Here is a 21,150-nt window from a genome sequence, read left to right as displayed (position 1 = left end):
CCTTGAATGGGGAAGAGGCGGCTGAATTGCGATGGAGAGATGAGAGCGAAGCTTTGAGAGAGAGCGGAGACAATGAGAGCAGGCAGGGTCATGGCAGAGGAGAAAGAAGGGAGGGTGGGAGAGGGGAAGGATGAGACTGGGTGGAGGATTGGTAAAGCAGGGAGTGGACAGGGGGAGGAACAATATTTGGGGAGGAGAAGAGGGGGAGGTGTGATGAGAGGAAAGAGAGAGAGAGACCATGTTTCAGATATTGAGGAGTTTACTGAATGAGAATGAGAGGAATGAGAGATATTGAGGAGTTTACTGAATGAGAGAATGAGATACTTGTTAGGTTGGAACGGAATCCACGGATGTTTGAAAACCATGCAACTTGGGATACCAGAGGGGGAGCTGTTCATAAAACAGAGGGCAATGGAGAGGAGCGAAGAGAGGAGGTAAGATGAGGGGCAAGATGGGAGGAGTAAGGAGAAGGTATAACAGGGGAGGAGTTATGAGGAGGTAGATTTAAGAAGGTGGGATGAATTTGCATTGAAGTTGGAAAAAAAGAACGATTGGAAGAAGGACACGCATTGCAAAATGGGATTAAAAAAAATTGAGGGTCAGAGATTCATTTAAATACATTGGAGGATGGATGGAGTTCAGAAGAATTGAGAGAACTAGTGCATGCCCGTAGGTGCGTGGCCATACGTGCAAACCCTCCCCCCCCAAAAAAACCTTTCAAACCGCGTGCCAGAAACAACAACCACACAGGCCGTTCCTTCGCTCTCACGTGCCCGTACGTGCGTGGCCATACGTGCAAAAAATAAATAAATATATACTTTAAAACCGCTTGCCAGAAACAACCACACAGGCCGTTCCTTCGCTCTCACGTGACCGTACGTGCGTGGCCGTACGTGTGTGCCCATACGTGCATGGCCGTACATGCATGGCTGCACATACAAAAAAAACCCAAAAATATCTTTCAAACCGCGTGCCAGAAACAATAACCACACAGGCCGTTCCTTCGCTCTCGCATGCCTGTACGTGCGTGGCCGTAAGTGCAAAGAAAAAAAGACTTTCAAACAACCACACAGGCCGTTCCTTCACTCTTGTAAACGACGACTGGATTGGGGCATTGTGTTTATCTATAAATGCGCATAAGAAATCGAGAAATTATTAGAATACAGTAAGTCATCACTATCCGGAAGTGGTGCGTGCCCGTACGGAATGTTCACATGCATTCCACGAATTATCGCTTGCATTGAAGTAACAACTGTGATACTTACACATACAGAGTTAATTAAAATCAAAATTAAAATCAAGTTTACCTCCCTGTCTTTGCTTGCCATGACATTCGCTGCCATTGACCATTGCCACTCCTATGCCATGGTGAGGCAACAGGGTAGGATTTGTAGGAGACCTGAAAGTACAGTGTCATTAGGTATTCCATGTTCGAATTGTTTTAGTTTGAAAATAGTTTTAAAAAAAATAGTTTGCAAAGCATACCACCAAATTGAGATGTATTTCGTTGGCAAGCATGTTGAGTAGAACTGAATTCCTTAACACTTCCAAAGACCACACCGTTTTGACACTTGAAAACAAAAAAAAGTTGTGCACTTTTTTTGATAAATTATTTTCGGAAGAATTTTTCTTCAATAAATAAATAATAATAAAAATTTTTTCCATGTACATTGTACACACCTTTATCTCGTTAGCACCTCTTCATAAACAACATTGCTGAGGAAGCGGCGCTTTTCCTTTGTCTCCTCGTCCAGGGCAAGAACGCGGAGGCTGCTGGATTTGCCAACGTTTTGATAAATTATTAGTTTTAATGGCCAATTATTCAATTAGCGCCAACGTATTTTGCCTTTTCGCAAGGAAAAACACAAAGAGAGAAGAGAAGAGAAGAGAAAAAAACCCGTAATGGCGAACACGGCTGAGGTTCTCTTCCCCATCGGCCACGCCTACGCAGCAACGTGTCCTGTCATTGGTTGGTAAAATAAATGGCCGCAGCAACGTGCCCTGTCATTGGTTGGTAAATAAATGGCCATAACTTGGGAACCACTTGTCCGATTAATATCAAACCTTCAAAAGGCACATCCTCAGGTCCCCAGCAATATACCTGGCAAGTTTCAATTAGATCGGACCAGGGGTTGTCGAGAAACAGCGGTCACACACACACAGACACACACACACACACACACACACACACACACACACACACACACACACACACACACACAGACAGACATTGCTGGAATTATAGATAGATGAAGGAAGTAAGCGTTGTAACTGACGGGATTTTTCGACACAGGATGAAAGAAAGGTCAAAAATAACTCAGGTTTTTGAAGAAGGAGAAGAGCATGGCAGAGAGCGAGGAAGTTGAAACATTTTAAGAAAGGTTTTTTTTTTTGAAGATTAGGGAAGAGGGGGCAGAGGAGAGGAAGTGTTTGAAGACAAAAAAATCGTGAAGGTGAGTGGTGAATATGATCAAAGTGGGATTGGAAATGTGGAAAGGGACAAAGAAGGACGAGGAAGAGTCCGTACAGGAAGGCACATGGTTCTGGGAGAGAAAGGTGAGAAGAGAAAAGATACTTATATTTTTTTTAGTTTGGTTTTTATAATTAAGACATGAAACAGAGGGTATAGTTGGGAGGAATTGGGGGATAGTGGAAGGAAAAAAAACTGAAGGTGATAAGGAGAAAATACAATAAACATGATGGTGCCCACAGATGGGAAGAAGGGTAGGCCTCAGGGAAACCCGAGATGAAAAGATGACGAAAACTCAACACTAGCACAAGTTTTAACACAAGACTGAACTAGAAACACACAGACAACAAAATAACAGTAAAAACATGGCAAAAACGACTGGAAAACTGATCTTTGAGAAAGTCGGCAGCGACCCTCAAGAGGACCTGCCACCGTCACTCAAGAACCGGAACCGGAAGTCCCAAGGCAGCCTTCTTGCTCACACGAGGCTCTCCTTGTGACCTGGCCATTGCAACAATTTGCCGTCACCCACGTGAAAGTCATCTTTTGTGATGAAACTCAATATCGTGAGGTTGTTTCCTTAAGCATTGCCAGTTCAGTACCCATAATATTATTAGCTTATCTGGAATTGGAATTCCAGATAAGGTATTGTTATCTTGCACCTTCCGTCCATCTGTCAGTCTCCTACATTGACTTCTCCGGCAAACCACTGGGCTGATCCGGCTGAAATCTGGCAGCAAGGTTCTGCTCCTGACTGGTAATGGGGATTGCAAAGCTCGTTCCGGTCACGTGACTTTAACTAGGTCAAAATGGCGGACTTTTCGTATATTCCTTCAAAAATCTTCTTCTCCAGACCCACCAGTGAAAATGCTACCAGATTTGGGTTATAACATTAGGCCAGGGTCCAGATAAGCTACAGGTCCAGTGGTCCTATTTTTGTGAGTGGTTGCAAGCCTAGGTTCACAAAACTGAATACCTTTCTGTCGGAGATCCTTATTCTCATCGTCATGCATTTGCAACACCTGCCTGCTTGCTGCATCATTTCTTGGGGCCTGCTGACGCAGTGACCCTGGTAGGTCAGGGTGGCACTTTAGAATATGGTCATATAGGACCGGCACACAATGATTACCTCCACCCAGACTAGACAGCTCAGAAACTAATGCAATACCACCGCAGCTGTCCTGTTTGCCTTCAGTGGTTCAGAATTGATACAACAGTGATCCTTTTAAATACATCACATCATCATCTCAGGAGTTTAGAAATAATTGGCCTCATAGTCTCTTCTTTTAACTTCTTTCTAAAACCTTGTTTTAAACCAATCCCTCTCCTCCACCAACACCTGGGTTTCATTCCCAATCGGAATATAAACTGTCATCCTGGTGCTCTGCAGGTAGAGTTCTTCAACAATGGCATCTCCCCCCCCCCCCCACCATTGGTAGACCTTAACAATCCCACAGCGACTTTCAAAAATAATAGGCCATTGTGTGTTGCTGCCTTGACCAATTTCCTTCCTGTCTTAACGTGCATGGGCACTTCAAATGCAACAAGGCCACACCTCAGTGATGATGCAACTCGCAGGACGACAAACATACAGTAGTCCGAATCCTGCGTTGACATTTGTTGGCTATAGCACAGACTTGACAACGAACAATAAATGCACGGCCAGCACCAACAAACTCTCCTTGCATCCTCTTTATTTTTGTTATTCCTTATTACGGTGAATTGCAATAGACATTTCAAACGGGGTATTTTAAGGAAGGAAGTAAAAGAGGCTTTAGCTACCAAGGCACGTCCTGCTCTTTCGTTCAAAGCAACATCGTTTGAGCTACTCGCACAGCATGTAAATGGACCTTCCAGCAGGCGAGAACCTCCTGTCATTTCACAACGCCATTAGTTCTTCACTGGAATGTAACGGCGAGAATTGCACCGTTAAGCTTCGCTGACCACTGCTCTGATAAGAGCCGTCTTGCTGTCTCCTGTGCAAGAACAGACGGACTTTAAACCTGCTTCGTTTCCACAATCTGGCAGTTGAGACAGTCCTGGATCTCTCTCTCTCTCTCTCTCTCTCTCTCTCTCTCTCTCTCTCTCTCTCTCTCTCTCTCTCTCTCTCTCTCTCTCTCTCTCTCTCTCTCTCTCTCTCTCTCTCTCTCTCTCTCTCTCTCTCTCTCTCTCTCTCTCTCTCTCTCTCTCTCTCTCTCTCTCTCTCTCTCTCTCTCTCTCTCTCTCTCTCTCTCTCTCTCTCTCTCTCTCTCTCTCTCTCTCTCTCTCTCTCTCTCTCTCTCTCTCTCTCTCTCTCTCTCTCTCTCTCTCTCTCTCTCTCTCTCTCTCTCTCTCTCTCTCTCTCTCTCTCTCTCTCTCTCTCTCTCTCTCTCTCTCTCTCTCTCTCTCTCTCTCTCTCTCTCTCTCTCTCTCTCTCTCTCTCTCTCTCTCTCTCTCTCTCTCTCTCTCTCTCTCTCTCTCTCTCTCTCTCTCTCTCTCTCTCTCTCTCTCTCTCTCTCTCTCTCTCTCTCTCTCTCTCATATGAGAAAATGGACCATTACCCCCTCGTCACATTCCTTGTCAACATCATGTCCACCACTGTGCTCAACTCATGTCCAATGCTCTCATTAGTCTTCCTCTCTTTATATATGTATATATATATATATATAGATATACACAAATGTTGATGAAATATATTTTATTTACACACGGCATATGCACTTTTATATAATCTGCTTACAAAACAACTGACGAGCGACCGCGTATATTATGAAAAAAGAAACGACGTGAAGTCGTTTCCTCCTTTGTTTTAAATTTCGTGGAGGAGTCACAAGGTGGGCAGTGACTTGGTGTTTAAAAAAAAAAAAAGAAGAATAAAATAAACACATGTACCAGGATGGATTTGATGACAACTGAGCAAGAGGTGGGTCACAAGGAACGTGATGGATGTTTACACACTGCGTTGCTGTCCAAACATGTCAAACAGACTCCTCTATTGCCTTCTGCACCCACCTTGAAGCAGAATGGCAGTGAAGGAGCTTGTTTTAGTAAGAAAGCTCCTTGAATGAAGATGCTCCTTAAAAGTGGGAGAGATGATCAATCCAATGAGAAGAAACACCGACCTGGCTTCTCCCAAGACAAATCATCCAGAGAGAGAGAGAGAGAGAGACAGAGAGAGACACAGAGAGACACAGAGAGACACAGAGAGACAGAGACAGAGACAGAGACAGAGACAGAGACAGAGACAGAGACAGAGACAGAGACAGAGACAGAGAGAGAGAGAGAGAGAGAGAGAGAGAGAGAGAGAGAGAGAGAGAGAGAGAGAGAGAGAGAACTGCAAGCTCTGCAAGCTCTGCAAGCTCTGCTGTTGCATGAAAGGAAAAATCACCTGTCAATCCAATCGTTTGTTCAACAGTAAAATTAACCTCATCTCAGGTACAAAGTAAAATAAATACGGAAAGCCTTCTGGCCTGATACATTGTCAATCAAAGTTACAAATGTCTGTCTGAACTGCAGACAACCCACTTTGACAATAATAGGTTGCCACCATGCAAAACAGCTGCCAAGGAGGTGGGTGGGATGCGGGGGAGACAGAATAGTCTGAGATGCCATGATACGAGATAAAGTGGAACACAAATAAAGCAGATGGCCAAGGCCTGGAAAAGATGCGTCGAAAGAAAATGGGACTAACAGCTAGAATGAAGTGTGGAAGACAGGACACTTGTGATGCTTGAGGGTCTTTATGACCTGGCGCAACTCTTTATTGCGTTTCCCCATGCGGTAGATCCCGGTGAGCAGTAAACGTTGTTCTGCTCGTCGTCCAAGGATGAGAAAAGTGCCCTTTTGAGAATCTAGTTGCGGGCATAGGCAATCTGCACCGTTTTTCATGAACAACACGGGTCTACGTAGCTCCTTCCGACGCAGCGAGCCGGCACGGAATACTTTCCGCTTCCGTCGAGCCCCGACGAGTCGTCGGTCTCTTCCGGACTGCTTCACCTCCCGCAGCCGCATTTTCAGTCCTGCGGAGAGAGGGGTGAAAGATCTCCGAGGTCAGCATCATTGAACTCCAACCAAAAAAAGGATTGTTCAGATTAATTTGAAACATGTCAGTCTTGGAGGAAACATTTCCATCAGCAACACACCGGGTGATCCAAGAGTAAAATCCAGATTTGAAGTATTGTGGAAAACAGTCATATACATGTGAGGGGCAGGAGGATGAGAGAAGGGGATGTTCAAGATGTTCCAGCACGAACATACTTACATGAACATTTTTTTTTTTTTAACATGGATGGGTAGTGAAGAAAATATTTTCTTACAGACAACATATCCCATACGTGTATCCTGAAATTTTCTTTAAAATGGTGTGTCTTGGACAATTGTCTCGTTCTTGGAACTTTTCACTGCCATTAATGGAAACATTTGATCTGCATAGCCCTAGCCATGTGATCCAGCAGTGTGTGTGTGTGTGTGTGTGTGTGTGTGTGTGTGTGTGTGTGTGTGTGTGTGTGTGTGTGTGTGTGTGTGTGTGTGTGTGTGTGTGTGTGTGTGTGTGTGTGTGTGTGTGTGTGTGTGTGTGTGTGTGTGTGTGTGTGTGTTGGTCTCTCTCTCTGTATGCATGTAAAAGAAACAGGCCAGCATTAGCATTTCTGTCTGTGCCACAGCCACATGTTATCATAAAATATTGAACTGCCATTCAGTCCCGTGGGATGTCACTATCCCCGCCTGTGGTTGCATCGTGGCCATCACACTGCGGCGGAACGTCAATCTCGCTGCGATTGAGGCTGGTGCAGTAAGTGCAGTGCAAGGGTATGATCGCATAGATCTAAAAACCTTATTCATCATCAAGCACGTTTTATATACATATTTTTTGATTTTTTTTAATATCAAAAAAGTACATTGATCTTAGGCTTATAGTGGAGCTTCTACATAAATTGCATCTCAGACAAAGAGATGAATAGGCATCACTGTACTTGAATGCAAATTACAAGACATCAGTCAATAATACACAAATGTGTACAGTGTATGGGATTTGAACACCATGATCCCTTAGTTCAGGTGCGAACGCTAAATAGGTCAACACATTGTGAATTCAACAACAAAATATGCACACCATTGTATTGAGTTTTAAATAGCTTGGAGGCAGCACACTCACCTTTGAATTGTCTCACCTGGGTTAGATTCCCAACCCGACTCTAAACTGCAGTCACTCGTATGTCACAGGCAGGGAGTTGAATCACTGACTGTGCTGCCCTAGAGTGTCCCATTTGCAAGTAGCTGGGTGTCCCATCTGCAAGTATTCGTCGGTGGATGTTGAAGACCCCACAGTCTTCCATCAGATGGTGGGTTCACCTCTCGAAGACGGTGGGCCATTGTATGCTCGTATCCTGGACAAATCATTGCCCTGGCTAACCCTGGAAATACCAATGGCTGAACCAACCATGCATTCTCTGCTTCGTGACCACATCTGGAAAGAGCATGGCCATCGATGGAACATATCACAAGGGACTTGAAGCATCAGCGTCTACACTCTCTACAAGTAGAAGCAATAGCCCACAAGATTCTAGAGGAACCAGAAGCCTGGACGCAAGACTTTGAAAAGGATGAGTCATGAAAATGAGACCTCTGGTTTTTGGGCAAATGAGGACAAGATACAAATGTTGGATTCACACTTGGTAATTCCATTCTTTCTTCCTGAATCCACACTGGATCTGGATTCACTTCCCTTCCCTGAGATCAGTGGTCTGCTTTCCCCTTTACCATGATGATGGATGCAACAATGCCTTGACGTCTCATCCAATAAGACCGCATCATACCAAAATAACACCAACATTGTTTAATTGCTCAATGATAGGGAAGAATGAAGAAGTAAGAGTTTCAGGAAAAGGTTAAAATTTGTTCGAATTCGGATGTGCTGTGATGATGCAAAGAACAAGACGTGTTGAGGAAATCAAAGGTCAGTCATTCGCCCCCTGGTGGCTCGGTGTAACAATGGCAATGAATCGTCAAGCATAAATATTAGGCGACGTGTTCATTTACCATTGAGGTGAACGTTCGTCACAGAGTGTTGGCGTGCTCTTCAGATGATAAAAAGGTTGACAACGCCCAACAGAAAGAGTGAAAATTGTTGTGGACTTTTACAGGTGATTACTTATACTTGTTTCGTTTTTCAAGTGTCGGTCAAACATGTCGTACTTGTACAGCGAGCTTCATGGTGCTGCACTCTGAAGATACCTGGGATCATTTGTGCAGACACTCAAGATCTTGCTCTTGACAATATAGATCTGAGTAACTAGTGTTAACTAATGACAAGTAGAGACGAGGTCTACGAGTGCTGTTATGATGATGCAAGATGTGGCCTAAAAAACTGTTCACAACTGCTGTGTATTGGAAGGAAAGACAGAAAAGCAATCATGCTCAGGAAGGAAAAGGGTTTCCTTGTTGACGTCCACATGGACAATGTCAGCACGCGCGTACGCACGAGGCCGTGTAAGCATGCACTCATCCAGCTGTCGTTGGGCCACAGGCAGGGCAGCCACAGCCTTGCCACAAATTGCTGCCATGACATCGGCACAACGGATGCACCAACTGAGGTGTCGGTGATTTTGCTGTAGGCTGGCAAGTCAGGGGTGGCTTTGAGAAAGCTGACAGGAACCGAGAGGCTTCGCGTGCAGAGGAAATCATTGTGCCCGGAAGACAGAAGCTTTCTGTTGCTGCTCCTCAAAGATTTGCTCTACACCGGGCAGACTTACGACCATCCAAGTGCCTGTCAGATTATTTTTTTTTGCTTTTCCAATTCTTGCTTTGGTACCTCATTGGCACTCCGGTTTATTCCAACATGCACTCTTTATCTTCCCTTACATAGCCTTTTGTTTCCTAAAGTTGCGGCGGCATGCTATCTTCAGCCTTGCACAAGAGGGACTCGAATCGACAATATTATCTCATCGAGAGCAGGTCTGCTTCTCGTCAAAGTAGTCATTAATCCTTTGACTTTCGTTGTGCTCTGTAATGACTTGAAGTATTCCTGCTTCCCTTTCAGGCCACTAAGTACATTGCAAAGATCAATAGCTTTGCCTTCCCTTTTGCTGTGCTTTGTGAAATCGATACGGAGCTAAAGCAGTTGCAAAGAAGTTTATTGCACGCACAAAAAAACCCTTTTGCCTTCACTATACATGGGCTACCATTACGTATGGAAAATAACACTTCCAAGTGAAGTAGTGCTTTTAAAAGAAAAGGAAAAGCTGCACTTGGTTCTTGGGTCGAGTGGTTGAAGACCTGAATCTTTCTCCACAATACGGTGTGAGTTCGATTCCCACAGTTGCTCCCTCTTCGCAAGCCTGCACTTTGCCAGCATGGGGATTATGTCGAACACCCCTCTACATGAGTTGAAGGAGGTCTTCAACCTGCAGTGAACTGACACAGACTGGTTTAGGGTTTATAGTCACCTGTTAGAACGAGCAAACAACAAAACTAGAGATGGGTTGGAAAAGGTGTTGCAGGCTAATTAGAGCCACTTCGATATTTTCTTTCCAGCTGCGATGTGCAACGGCACAGTTTCAGTTTGCTCCATGTGTTGGCCAAGGAGTTTCGAAAGATGGCACAGGAGGCAAAAAGAGGGAAGAGAAAAGCCACCACACTCTTTGCAAGGCCTCCCTTTTTATTGGTGCGCTGTGCCTCGAGCCCACTCAATGGGGGCCTTTCAGGCAGCCGCGCGGCACGCTACGCAGGCGCGTCCGAGCCATTTCGAGTCAATTATGGAGCCGCCGGCAGCGTTTAGAGTCGAGCGGAGCGAACCCTGCGTGCCGGCGTTAATCCCAGCCAAGCGGCGCCACGCCGGGCCTCAACAGGTGGCAAACCTGATGAAAACATACCCATGCACAACAGCCGCTGCTGCGAGGAAACACCTGTTAGGAATGCAGCACGTTATCTGAGTACTGTTGTGAGAGGACAGTCCTCAACTACCAAATGTCGGTACAAACAGGGCTACCACCACTGCTGACACAATGGCCTCATTTTGGATTGTATACTGATGTCTTCCAGAAATCAATGTTGCTGAGACAATATTATATGGGATAGAAAGAAAATTCACCATGCAAAAAAAAGTTACAAGTTTATAATGAGTGGATAAGGAGCCGTCATATAAATTGGGGAATGCCAAGAGGAGGTGGGTGGTTGGACTAGTGTTGGAGTCATCACAAAGGGGTGTGGGAAAAATACGGGTGTTTTGCTTTGAGTTATGCAACCCCTTCTAATGTTTCAAGCATGAACTTACTTTTTTCTGGATTTTCTTTCCTATCATACAGAGTTGTCCATACAGGATGGAGCTCAGGTAGCACACTTACCTTAGAGCTGCCTTCGAGCTTGGGTTGGGTTTGATTCCTGACTTTACGATGAACCGACAATTTGTTGCTTAGCAGGCAGGGTGTCGCATCACAAAGTGTGGCATCCCGAGGATGGAAGTTCAGCTGCGTGTCCCATCTGCTGGCATTATTTGGTGGACGTTAAAGATCGCAGTGTGTTTCGCCCCAAAGGTAGGGCTGCTATTGCCGGCATCTTAAACAAATTCCAAATTTCTGCCCTGACTACTGTGAGAAAGGAAAAAGAAAAACACCCAATAACCCAATGCAATCCTTGCCATGAAACTGCTTTGGCTGCCAAGAACCTGCCTTCGAGCAGAACACCACAGGTATCCACAAATGACTCAGGTTAAGCAGGTTGTCTACAAGATTTATCTCTTTAGACCAGCTTGGAGACTCAATTTGGGGTTTAGTTATTACTTCTTGACAATAGCAAATCTGATTATGCAAACAAAAAGCATTTTCATGTTGATAATACTGTACCACCATTTATTATCCACAGTTAATATTCATAAATTTTATAATGTCCTTTATTCAGGAAGAAATCGTCTCATAAACATTATGTGCAATTACTAAGGGGTGGTAGAGGTGCAAGATCTTTGGCCCATTGTTACAGAGCATTGTGGGGTAGGGTTATTTATTTATTCGTATATGCAGGCTGTGGCTGCATCATTTTCTGGGGGTATGGTTGTGCCACTGATGCAATTCCCCTTGTTTCCAGTAAGCCCGGTACTCATTTTTTCGACTTTAGAAGCATGACAGGCTGAATCAACCCACCTGGTGTTAATTCAACATGAACAGGGCCTTGAACTTAAGATCTGAGGATCTTAAGCCAGCCACCTGAACCAGGCTGTGGGGTGTGGGTGGTGGTGTCGAAAATTTAATAACATATTTGGACGCCCCTTAAAACTCTCCCAATTAAAATATTAATAAGTGATATAATTCTCATGCTCTTCACATGCTTTCCATGGTCTTCACACGTGGGGTGTGGGGCGGTGGCTGCATTGAAAGTTCCCTCAAAATGACGCAGAGGTGTGCACAGTGTGTGTGAAGAGAGGGAGGGAGCCCATAGTGTGAAGGAGGGTAGTGTGGAAAGCCCGGAACGCGGTTTGGTTCGTCGGGACCTGCTGGACGCTGGGGCCCAGCATAAACAGAGCGAGCTGCTTGCTGTTGCATGTCTTGCACGCCAGAGAGGACTTTCCTACTGGGTCTGGGCACCTCAGAGACACGGCTGTGCATCCTATCGCATAGCCACTCCACTGCCAATCTTCCACATCCATCTTCTCTATTCTCTCGTATATTTGGACTGGCGCAACCCCGTTGGGCTGTGTGAGGTGAGGGAGAAAAGAATCGACCCTACTTTTCTTTTCTCCGTACTTTTCTTTTCTTTGCATCCCAAGTTCTTCTTCTCCCCTGATTGAATGATGGTCATGTCTCCTGTGTAAATGAGATTGTATAATAAAGAATATGTTTGTTAAATCTGCTCTTTTGTGCCTTTTGCTTTATTGCATGTAAATACTTGCTTTTGAATCATTGCTTGTGTGTCTAAATCAATAATTGTTTGTTTTTGTTTCAAATCTGTCTCGGTTGTCCTTTCCTTCATTGGTCCGATACAGTGGACAAGTATAGTTAGACGGAAAGTTGTACCCCACCTGGCTTGCTCTGTTAGCCGGTGCTGCACTTTTTCCTTTCCACTCGGCAGAAGATTGCCAGGTGTGGCCCCGAGGGCATGGCCTCTAGTTATGTTGCTGTGCCAATAACAAGGCATCGCGGAAACAACAAAGCGTAACCCTGCTCGGCCAGGGGCCGTAACTATATACATATATGTGTGTGTGTTTTTTTTTAAGCATTCAGACCTTGGATGAACCAGTACAACAAAACTTTGCATGGCCTCTTCTTTCATCCACAAGAAGGTCGAGGGCTATGTTTGGATAAAAAAAAAATTGAAAAATTAAAAAACTAAAAACCGATAATTGGCCTTCAGGCCTCGATCAAGTCTTGTGCTTACATACTGCCTGCATTTGTTTTCCTGGAGCGATCAAGTAATATATTTTGTAAAGATCGTATGTTGAGGTTGTATGCAGTAGTTTGCTGTCAACAACACAAATTTAATTATTATATTGTTTACAAGTGTGCCTGTTATTCAAAAATACTGCTTTACATAGGTCTATTATAACACTTCCGTGTTCAGGCCTCGAGTGAGGATGTTCTTATACACAGCCTGGGATTTTCCTGGGAGTGATCGAGTAATACGCTTTGTGAAGATTGTATGTTGAGGTTGTCATGATTTGTTGTATTTAAAAAATAAAATTAATAAAAAGAAGTTAAAAGAAGGGAAAACCGTCCAAGCACATTTTGCAACACCCAATATTGGCAATTCATATGAAACCAGAAGGTCAACATTTCCCAATTTGTCATGCAGGAAATATTTAAATACATATTTCATTGAATTTCCCAAGGCAATGCCGCATACTTCAGGTAGTATATATGTATAATAGAAAGATAGCACAAGGTTAGCCTGAACTTCCTCATTCAAAGTTAACCTCCATTGATTAAAGTCCAATTTGAAATCCCTTGTGCAACTTAAACACACTTTTGCCATGTTCTCCAGGTAGCAGGAAACCACACAGTCAATCTGTCAACTTCAGCTGGTTTGACATTTTCTTCATCAGAAAATTAATTCCACAATGCTGCTCCACATCACACCATTCACATGATCACCACCATCTTGGTAATACCCAGAATGCATTGCACTGCTGTTACACCATCACACAGGAGAGTCACCTGATGTTTCCACCACCACTCCACAAACCTTGGTGAACCATCGCCCTCTTACAATTACATCGAACAAAAGCCAATTAATGCCTTATATCGACGCCCGATTATTACCTCCGCCATTACAGGAGGATGGAGGTTACATTTTCACCCCTGTTTGGCAGTTTGTCTGTGAGGAGGGTATCTCAAAAATGTATGGATGGATTTGGATGAAACTTGGTGGACATATTGGGTGTATGACAAGGCCGAATTGATTAGATTTTGATGAAGATCCAGATCCGGATCCGGATACTATAATTTTTTAAGTGATTCTTCATCATTGAGAGATCGGACCAAAAACAATATATAGCACTATATTTCAAAAAGTTATGGAAGGATTCGGATGAAACTTGGTGGATGATTAGGGTGTGTGACGAGGAAGAATTGGTTCAATTTTGGTGAAGACGTGAATCCGGATCGGATCACGAGAATTTTTCACATTCTTAAGTGATTCTTCTGCATTGAGAGATGGGGCCAAAAACGATATATAGCATGGTATTTTAAAATGTTGTGGACGAGTTGTGACAAAACTAGGTGGATGAGTTGGGTAGGAGACAAGAACAAGTCGATTAGATTTTGGTTCAGGTCCGGATCCAGATCAGGGTTCGGTGGGATACAAAACATAAACTGTTCAGCATGGCGGGGGCGCTGTTCCAGTTCCCTTTATCAAATTAATTTACCGTACTTTTGTTCTGTATTGTAATTCCATTCTTACCATAAAAAAAATAGAACTTGGCATCTACAGGTAGTGGACTAAAAAGATGGAAACACCAATGTAAAGTCACTTAATAGGGCAGTTGGGCCACCACGTATGGCCAGTACGGCCTGTATGCGCCATGGCACAGAGTCCAACAGCGTCTCAATTTCTACAGGAAGGATGTGGAACCATTGCTCCATTAGAAAGTCAATCAACTCACACCTGTGCGATAGAGGTGGAAAACGCAGTCTCAGGCATCGTTCCAGAACATCTCATACATGCTTGATTGGGTTCAGATCTTGTGACTGAGAAGGTCATGACGTATGGATAACATCAGTATCATGCTCACACATGCCCTGTGGATGGGGGCATTGGGGCGGGGGTCTCCTCTTGCAGCCACACGAGCCGTAATGAGAGGCAACTAGGCCTGTGCAGCATTTTTATACATGGCCCGAAACATGCTGGGATGGTACAGTGCTTTCAGAAAGTATTCACACCCCTTGACTTTTTCACATTTTGCTCTGTTACAGCCTGAATTTAAAATGGATTAAATTTTAATTGTCACCAATCTACACGACATACCCCATAATGACAAAGTGAAAACATGTTTTTAGAAAGTTTTACAAATTAATTTAAAATGAAAAGCTGAAATGTCTTGCATCAACAAGTATTCAACCCCCTGAGTCAATACTTTGTCGGAGTGCATTTGGCAGCGAATACAGCTTCGAGTGTTCTTGGGTATGTCTGTGTCAGCTTTACACGTCTCGATTTGGGGATTTTCTCCCATTCTTCCTTGCAGATTTGCTCAAGCTCTGTCAAGTTGGATGGGGAGTGTCGGTGAACAGCAATCTTAAACTCTTTCCACAGATTCTCAATGGGATTCAAGTCTGGGCTTTGGCTGGACCACTCAAGGACTTTCACATTCTTGTTCTAAATCCATTCCAGTGTAGATTTGCTGTCCTGTGGAGTGTAAATCATCACCATAATCCAAGGTCCTTTGCACCGAAGCAGGTTCTCCTCAAGGATTTGCCTGTATTTGGCTCTATTCATTGTTCCTTCTATCCTTGCAGGTCTCCCAGTCCCTGCCGCTGAAAAGCATCCACATATCATGATGCTGCCACCACCTTGCTTCACAGTAGGGATGGTGTTAAATGGGTGATGAGCTGTGCTCGGTTTCCACCAGACGTAGTGCTTGCATTCAGCCCAAATAATTCAATTTTGGTCTCATCAGACCACATAATCTTTTGCCTCATGCTCTCAGTTTTTCATGTGCCGTTTTGCAAACTCCAGGCGTGCTGTCATGTGCCTTTTTATCAGGAGTGGCTTCTGTCTGGCCACTCTCCCATAAAGCCTAGATTTGTAAAGTACTGCAGAGACTATTATCCTTGCGGCAGGTTCTCCAATCTTAGCCAATCAACTCTGTAGTTCTAGAGTGGTCATTGGGTTCTTGGTCACGTCCCTGACCAAGGTCCTTCTTGCCTGGTTGCTCAGTTTGGTTGGACGGCCAGCTCTAGGAAGAGTCTGGGTAGTTACATATTCTTTCCATTTCCTAATGATGGAGCTCATCGTGTGGTTGGGAACATTTAAAACTCTAGAAATTGTTTTATACTCTTCCCAAGATCCATGCCTCCTCACAATTACATCTTGGAGTTCTACGGACAGTTCCTTGGACTTCATGATGGAGTTTCTGCTATGACATGCACTGTCAAATCTGGGACCTTATTTAGAAAGGTGTGTTTATTTCTAAATCACATCCAATCAATTGAATTGGCCACAGGTGGTCTCCAATCAAATTGTGGAGACATCTCAAGGATGATCAAAGGAAATTGGATGCACCTGAACTCAATTTGGAGTGTCACAGCAAAGGGGTTGAATACTTATTGAAGCCAGATATTTCAGCTTTTAATTTATCAATAAATTTGCAAAAATTTCCAAAAACATATTTTCACTTTGTCATTGTGGGGTATTTTGTGTCGATTGGTGACAATTTTTTTTTTTAAATCAAATCCATTTTAAATTCAGGATGTAACAACAAAGTGTGACAAAAGTCAAGGGGTGTCAACACTTTCTGAAGGCACTGTATATAATTAATTAACACATGGGCCACACACATGGGTGGAAGCTGTTGCTTGCTCTCCCTCATTTACACAGGTGTTTCCATTTTTTTGTCCACTACCTGTACATTCCCTTGGGATTAACTTACACATTACACAAATTGGTGGAGGTCAAGAAACTTTGTAAAAAAGCAGTTGCATATTTTACTTCTTTGAACCAAGCACACATGTAAGAGAGCTTCACAATCACGTTAAATACATTCACATGTTGTTGGAACAAGCAACTCCTACATCACCACCCACACTTCATTTCCCTTTCTCTGCCCACAATGCTAACACCGCTCCAACTCCCCTCCCTCACCTACTATCATCACCACACCTCTCACTCTCCTCCAACATCCTTTCCTTACCACCATCCCTTGCTTTCACATTACAGATTAATCCATTCATCCATTGGGACCAGGATACCAGCAAGGATACTGGCACTCATTTTGCCGACCTCAGAAGGATGACAGGCAGAGTCAACCCCAAGCCAACAACAGGCATACATGTTAATACATAACAGTAAATGAGTTTTTGAACTTTATGGGATTCCAAATATCCTCCATATTTATTAAATTAGTTAATGGAAGATTTCTTGCCAGAACAACAATGATAACTGGAGCGTTCAGAGAACACCTTCTGCCCCACGTAGTCCTGAGAAACAAAAAACTATGGGCAGGGTCTGCAAGCGGAAAATTTGATTGGTCGTGATGATGTAAAATTCCGTTATACACGAGTTCTTCGTGCCTGTTGTTTGTGTCGTTTGTGACGTCCTTAAAAACAGTAAGTTTCGTGCTTGGAATGATTATCAATTTTGTTTGACTGCCAGAAAGGCAGACAGAGTCAAAAATATACATCACATCTCTGCGCATGCGAGATCGGGATGAATTCAGAGCCAAAGTACTGCGAAAGTACAGATTCGTTTTCCCAATTAATGTTTAAAATATAACATTCAATTGGAATTAAGCTCTTCCTCGATCATAAACTGACATTTGTAGACAGAACAGACAGCCAAACAGAAGTTAACCAATTGCTATACCCTGCTTTTCGCTTCGCGTGCACGGGGTAAAAATGAGACCAAAAAAAACAACAAATTTCAGGTTATTGTGGAGTGAAGAGAACAGCCTAAAGAAAAGTCTTTCTGTTTGAAATAAGAAACAAACAAATTGGGGTTATCACGTGAAACCTGAATCTGCCCTGTCTGTCTGCAGCTAAAGATGTGACAGTCCAACTTTGCTGACATACAGTACTTGTGGTACTTGCTCACGAAAGTATTTCCTCGACCTCCTGGCGGCTTGTAGCCGATAAATGACGGATGCTGTATTTTCCAACATCCCTAGATCGAGATGATATTTACAGGGAGACGATATCGCTCGAGATGACCCTCAGCACAGTTGTCTGGAAGCTCATCAAAATGCAAAATCCTTCACACTCGACCCTGATCTCTTGTGAGTAGGCCTTCATCTATTATGATTGCTACCTGCTTGTCACCTCCCTTTGTCATATGCACTACATGGGTAGTGCAAATGGGTAGTGTAGTGCCAAAAGTGGCATCCTTAACGCCCACCAACTAATGCTGGCATACGGGAAGCCCAGTTTAATATCGCCCTGCTTGCGAAACGCCAGGATGGTAGTTTATAGCTGAGTCAGGATTCAAATCCAGGCTGCTGAGTTCAGACGTGAATGTGTGTGCATATCTTGCAGGCCATCCTGCTAGCCCTTCAAGTAATGTGTCATGCGTGAGAAGATGCTAGATCACGTACAAAATCTCTTGCTAGATCTCTTGGCACCCCGTGATGTGTACGAAAAATTCCCAATAAACACTCAAAGTATATGCTCTCAGGTCTTGCTCATTGCGTACTCACAAAGTCGAGTTGCGAGGAAACATTTTCGATTTTATGGTTATTGTTGTGGAAACGATTTTTTGAACACTTGTTCGCACGATTCGCATTCGACAAGGTTCTCGGAGCGAGGTACCCAACAAATGCCAAGGTTCATCCTACTTTTTCAAATAATTGGGAAGGAATTGTCCGTTTTCTCATTTCGTGTCGAGACCTTTTTTGAACCACCCACTTGGCAGGAAAGGTAAAATCAGGAAGCACCAATGATTTTCAAGATTATTCACTAGGTTGCACTAAAGTATTTGGGGGAAGCTGAATTCATACTTCATTTCAATGACACTAAATTAAGTTCCACAAGGTGGATGAGAAAGTGGGTTGTGGACGTAATTAGATGGCGTGCTGATGGGGGACATTGCAGCTCGGCCTCACCATGGTGTGATCGAAGGTGTAATGACAGCAAGATATACCTAATTGGCTCTCATCCATCAAATCCATTCACATACTCATCCTTTCACCACCTGAACTTGTATTCCCTGCGGCAGTCCGGGAGGGGAGGGGAGGGGTCCCAGTGAGATTGTGGAAGGAATGGTCTCGGGGTAGTGGGGGAGATGGTCCGCCACTGTTAAACGAGTCACATCAGCTTTTATACCCACAGCCGCGGGGTCGGAACGAATACATCACCCGCACCCGCACGGAGCGGCTCTCATCTTCGCACCACGCTAACAAGGAGTCACGCTGAGCGATTCCCCAAGCCCCATCGTGGGCCATCTGGGTCGAACAGCGACGGCTGTGACCATTATCGGCGGCGAGCCCGCCGTTCGGCGGCGAGAGATTAAGCTGCGCGCTTTCTCTGCCACTTAATCCAGGCACGTCGTGAGCTCCCAGGCTCGCCTTGCGCTCGGCTGCCTCGCCGGCTTGTATCGAGTGTTAATTGGGCAATAACGAGGATCCATTTCATTAGAGACGCGCGGGAGGCGGCGAGCGCGCTCGGAGCTCGCAGTGACCTGCGCGGGGAGCCGGTGCTCCTTAATAACGTTTCATTTGAGGAAATTAAACGTTTTACTTTAAAAACCGAACGTCTCGGCAGCAGGTCGTCTTCGTGGCAGAGTGGTATTGTGGTAACTTGGTTCCCTCCGCATGGCACGCTTGCCCGAGGCGAGCACGTTGAGTGCGGTGCGAGTCACGTGGAGCGTGGGAAAATGCCTCCAGGCCGTGATGGGTGGATCCACACGTGGGGAGGAGGGGGTAGTGTTTGTGAGGTCGTCGCCACAGAGCGGTGTTGTGGTGACGTGCTTCGCTCCGCACGACATGCTCGCTCGAGCCGAGCAGATCAGCAGATTGAGTGCGGTGCGAGTCACGTGGAGCGTGGGAAAATGCCTGTGCGAGCCAAGAAGGGTGGACCCACGCTTACCGAGGAGGGCGGTGTGGGATTGTCGGGGGTCGAAGGGGTGTTCCGTGAGGTAATTCCGTCGAGCTGCTCGCGTGGTGGGCTCCGCCAGGAATGTCTGTTCCGTGCCATCGATGCGAGTGATAACCCAGCCCGGCAGGGCGCGCGTGGCCTGCTCAGAGCACGCGAGAGATCAAAGCCATGCACAACGAGTCGCGATTCCTACGGGCAAACCCGACGTGTTTGCTTCCTTCATCGACAAAACGTCCTCACAGCTGGCAGTTACTCCCACCTGTCACTTCACGCCACGTATTCTCTCGTCAGTCTGTCCCACGCTGGTCGTTCCGCGCAACGAGCCAAAATTACAGTCGTGACAAACCAGAGTCCTTGCTGTGACACGGATGGTGAGCATCGTGACGGCAAAGTGACTTGTTAAACACAGTAATTTCCAAAATCCTTCGGATTTGTGGAGCCATGCTAACATTATGCGGCGGTTTAATGACTGAAACACGTGCGTGGGCAGCCAAGGTAGAAGAGCGCATCCCAGCTCTAGAGTCAAGGCCAGGCACAGGATGAAAATGTAAAAATAAATATTCCAAGTTGGGTTGAGCAAGACCACCGATTTCAGGATTGCTAAGACTCCTTCTTGACAATCGCAAGGCTTTCCGAGGTTAACTCACAACACTATTGGTCACTTGTTGTTTCCTTCTTCAGGTGTTCAGCAATTTATATTTACTATAAGCGGCCTGAGTCTGTGAGCCAAGGTTCAAATCCCCCTTTATTAACATGCCGTACGATGATAACTTATAAATTGCGCACGATAGCCCTTCGTGGGCTTATTACATGTGACAACCAGGATGGCATTCGGTAGAGCACGTACCTCCACCAGGCTGAACAGTTTACGTTTTGCATCCCACTGATAGATTTTGGTTCAGGTCAGCAGATCCAGCCTAATTGCCTTGTTCTCGTCATCGAATCAATTCATCCACCAAGTTTTGTCATAATCTATCCACAACTTTTTTGAGATATTGTGCTATATATCGTTTTTGGCCCTGTCTCTCAATGGTGAAGAATAACTTCAAAGAATTTTTAAAAATTCTCATACCCGGATTCGGATCTTCACCAAAATAGAATCTATTTGTCCTTGTCACACACCCAACCTGTCACCAAGTTTTGTGCGAATCCGTCCACAACTTTTTGAGATATTGTGCTAAATCTCATTTTTATCCATATCTCTCAATGGTGAAAAAGCTACGACAAATAGATGAGGTGTGTGTGTGTCACGTTTTTGTGGAATTCTAATAGAGCTTTCTGATGTGGAGTGTGACACACCAAAATGATCGTTATGATCTCCTGAGTTGATTAGGCTAATTAACTACAAAGAACCCAGAAGAATTCGAATGCTTTAAACGCACACCATGTTGACGTGGAGTCCTTCCATGGCAAGGCATTCTATTTACAAAATAAATCACAAAAATAATGATAACATTGTAACAAAGCATATATTAATTA

General features: G+C 44.6%; 1 protein-coding gene and 1 long non-coding RNA gene across 3 annotated transcripts in view; one reads left to right on the top strand and one right to left on the bottom strand.

Moving 5' to 3' along the window:
• The window catches only part of LOC147015932 (uncharacterized), a 41,138-nt gene extending 21,927 nt beyond the window's left edge, over positions 1–19,211 (top strand). The window contains exons 2-3 of the long non-coding RNA XR_015049933.1: positions 17,751–17,858; positions 18,115–19,211. This is a non-coding gene — a long non-coding RNA (uncharacterized LOC147015932). The remainder of the gene's footprint in view (positions 1–17,750; positions 17,859–18,114) is intronic.
• Positions 5,133–21,150, bottom strand: part of LOC147015931 (secreted frizzled-related protein 5-like) — a 51,951-nt gene continuing 35,933 nt past the window's right edge. The window contains exon 3 of one of the 2 annotated variants that reach the window (XM_085848565.1): positions 5,133–6,468. In XM_085848565.1, the coding sequence (XP_085704691.1) occupies positions 6,143–6,468 (326 nt within the window). In that variant the 3' untranslated portion in view covers positions 5,133–6,142. Of the gene's footprint in view, positions 6,469–11,269; positions 12,241–21,150 lie in introns of those variants that run through there. The other variant, XM_085848566.1, reaches the window with a different exon arrangement.

This window comes from Eptatretus burgeri, chromosome 12 (genome assembly GCF_056783735.1).
Source record: "Eptatretus burgeri isolate ZD-2024b chromosome 12, Ebu_testis_v1, whole genome shotgun sequence".
Taxonomy (NCBI): Eukaryota; Metazoa; Chordata; class Myxini; order Myxiniformes; family Myxinidae; genus Eptatretus; species Eptatretus burgeri.
The sequence above is the reverse complement of the archived record's forward strand: the minus strand, read 5'-3'. Positions and strand labels throughout refer to the sequence as shown.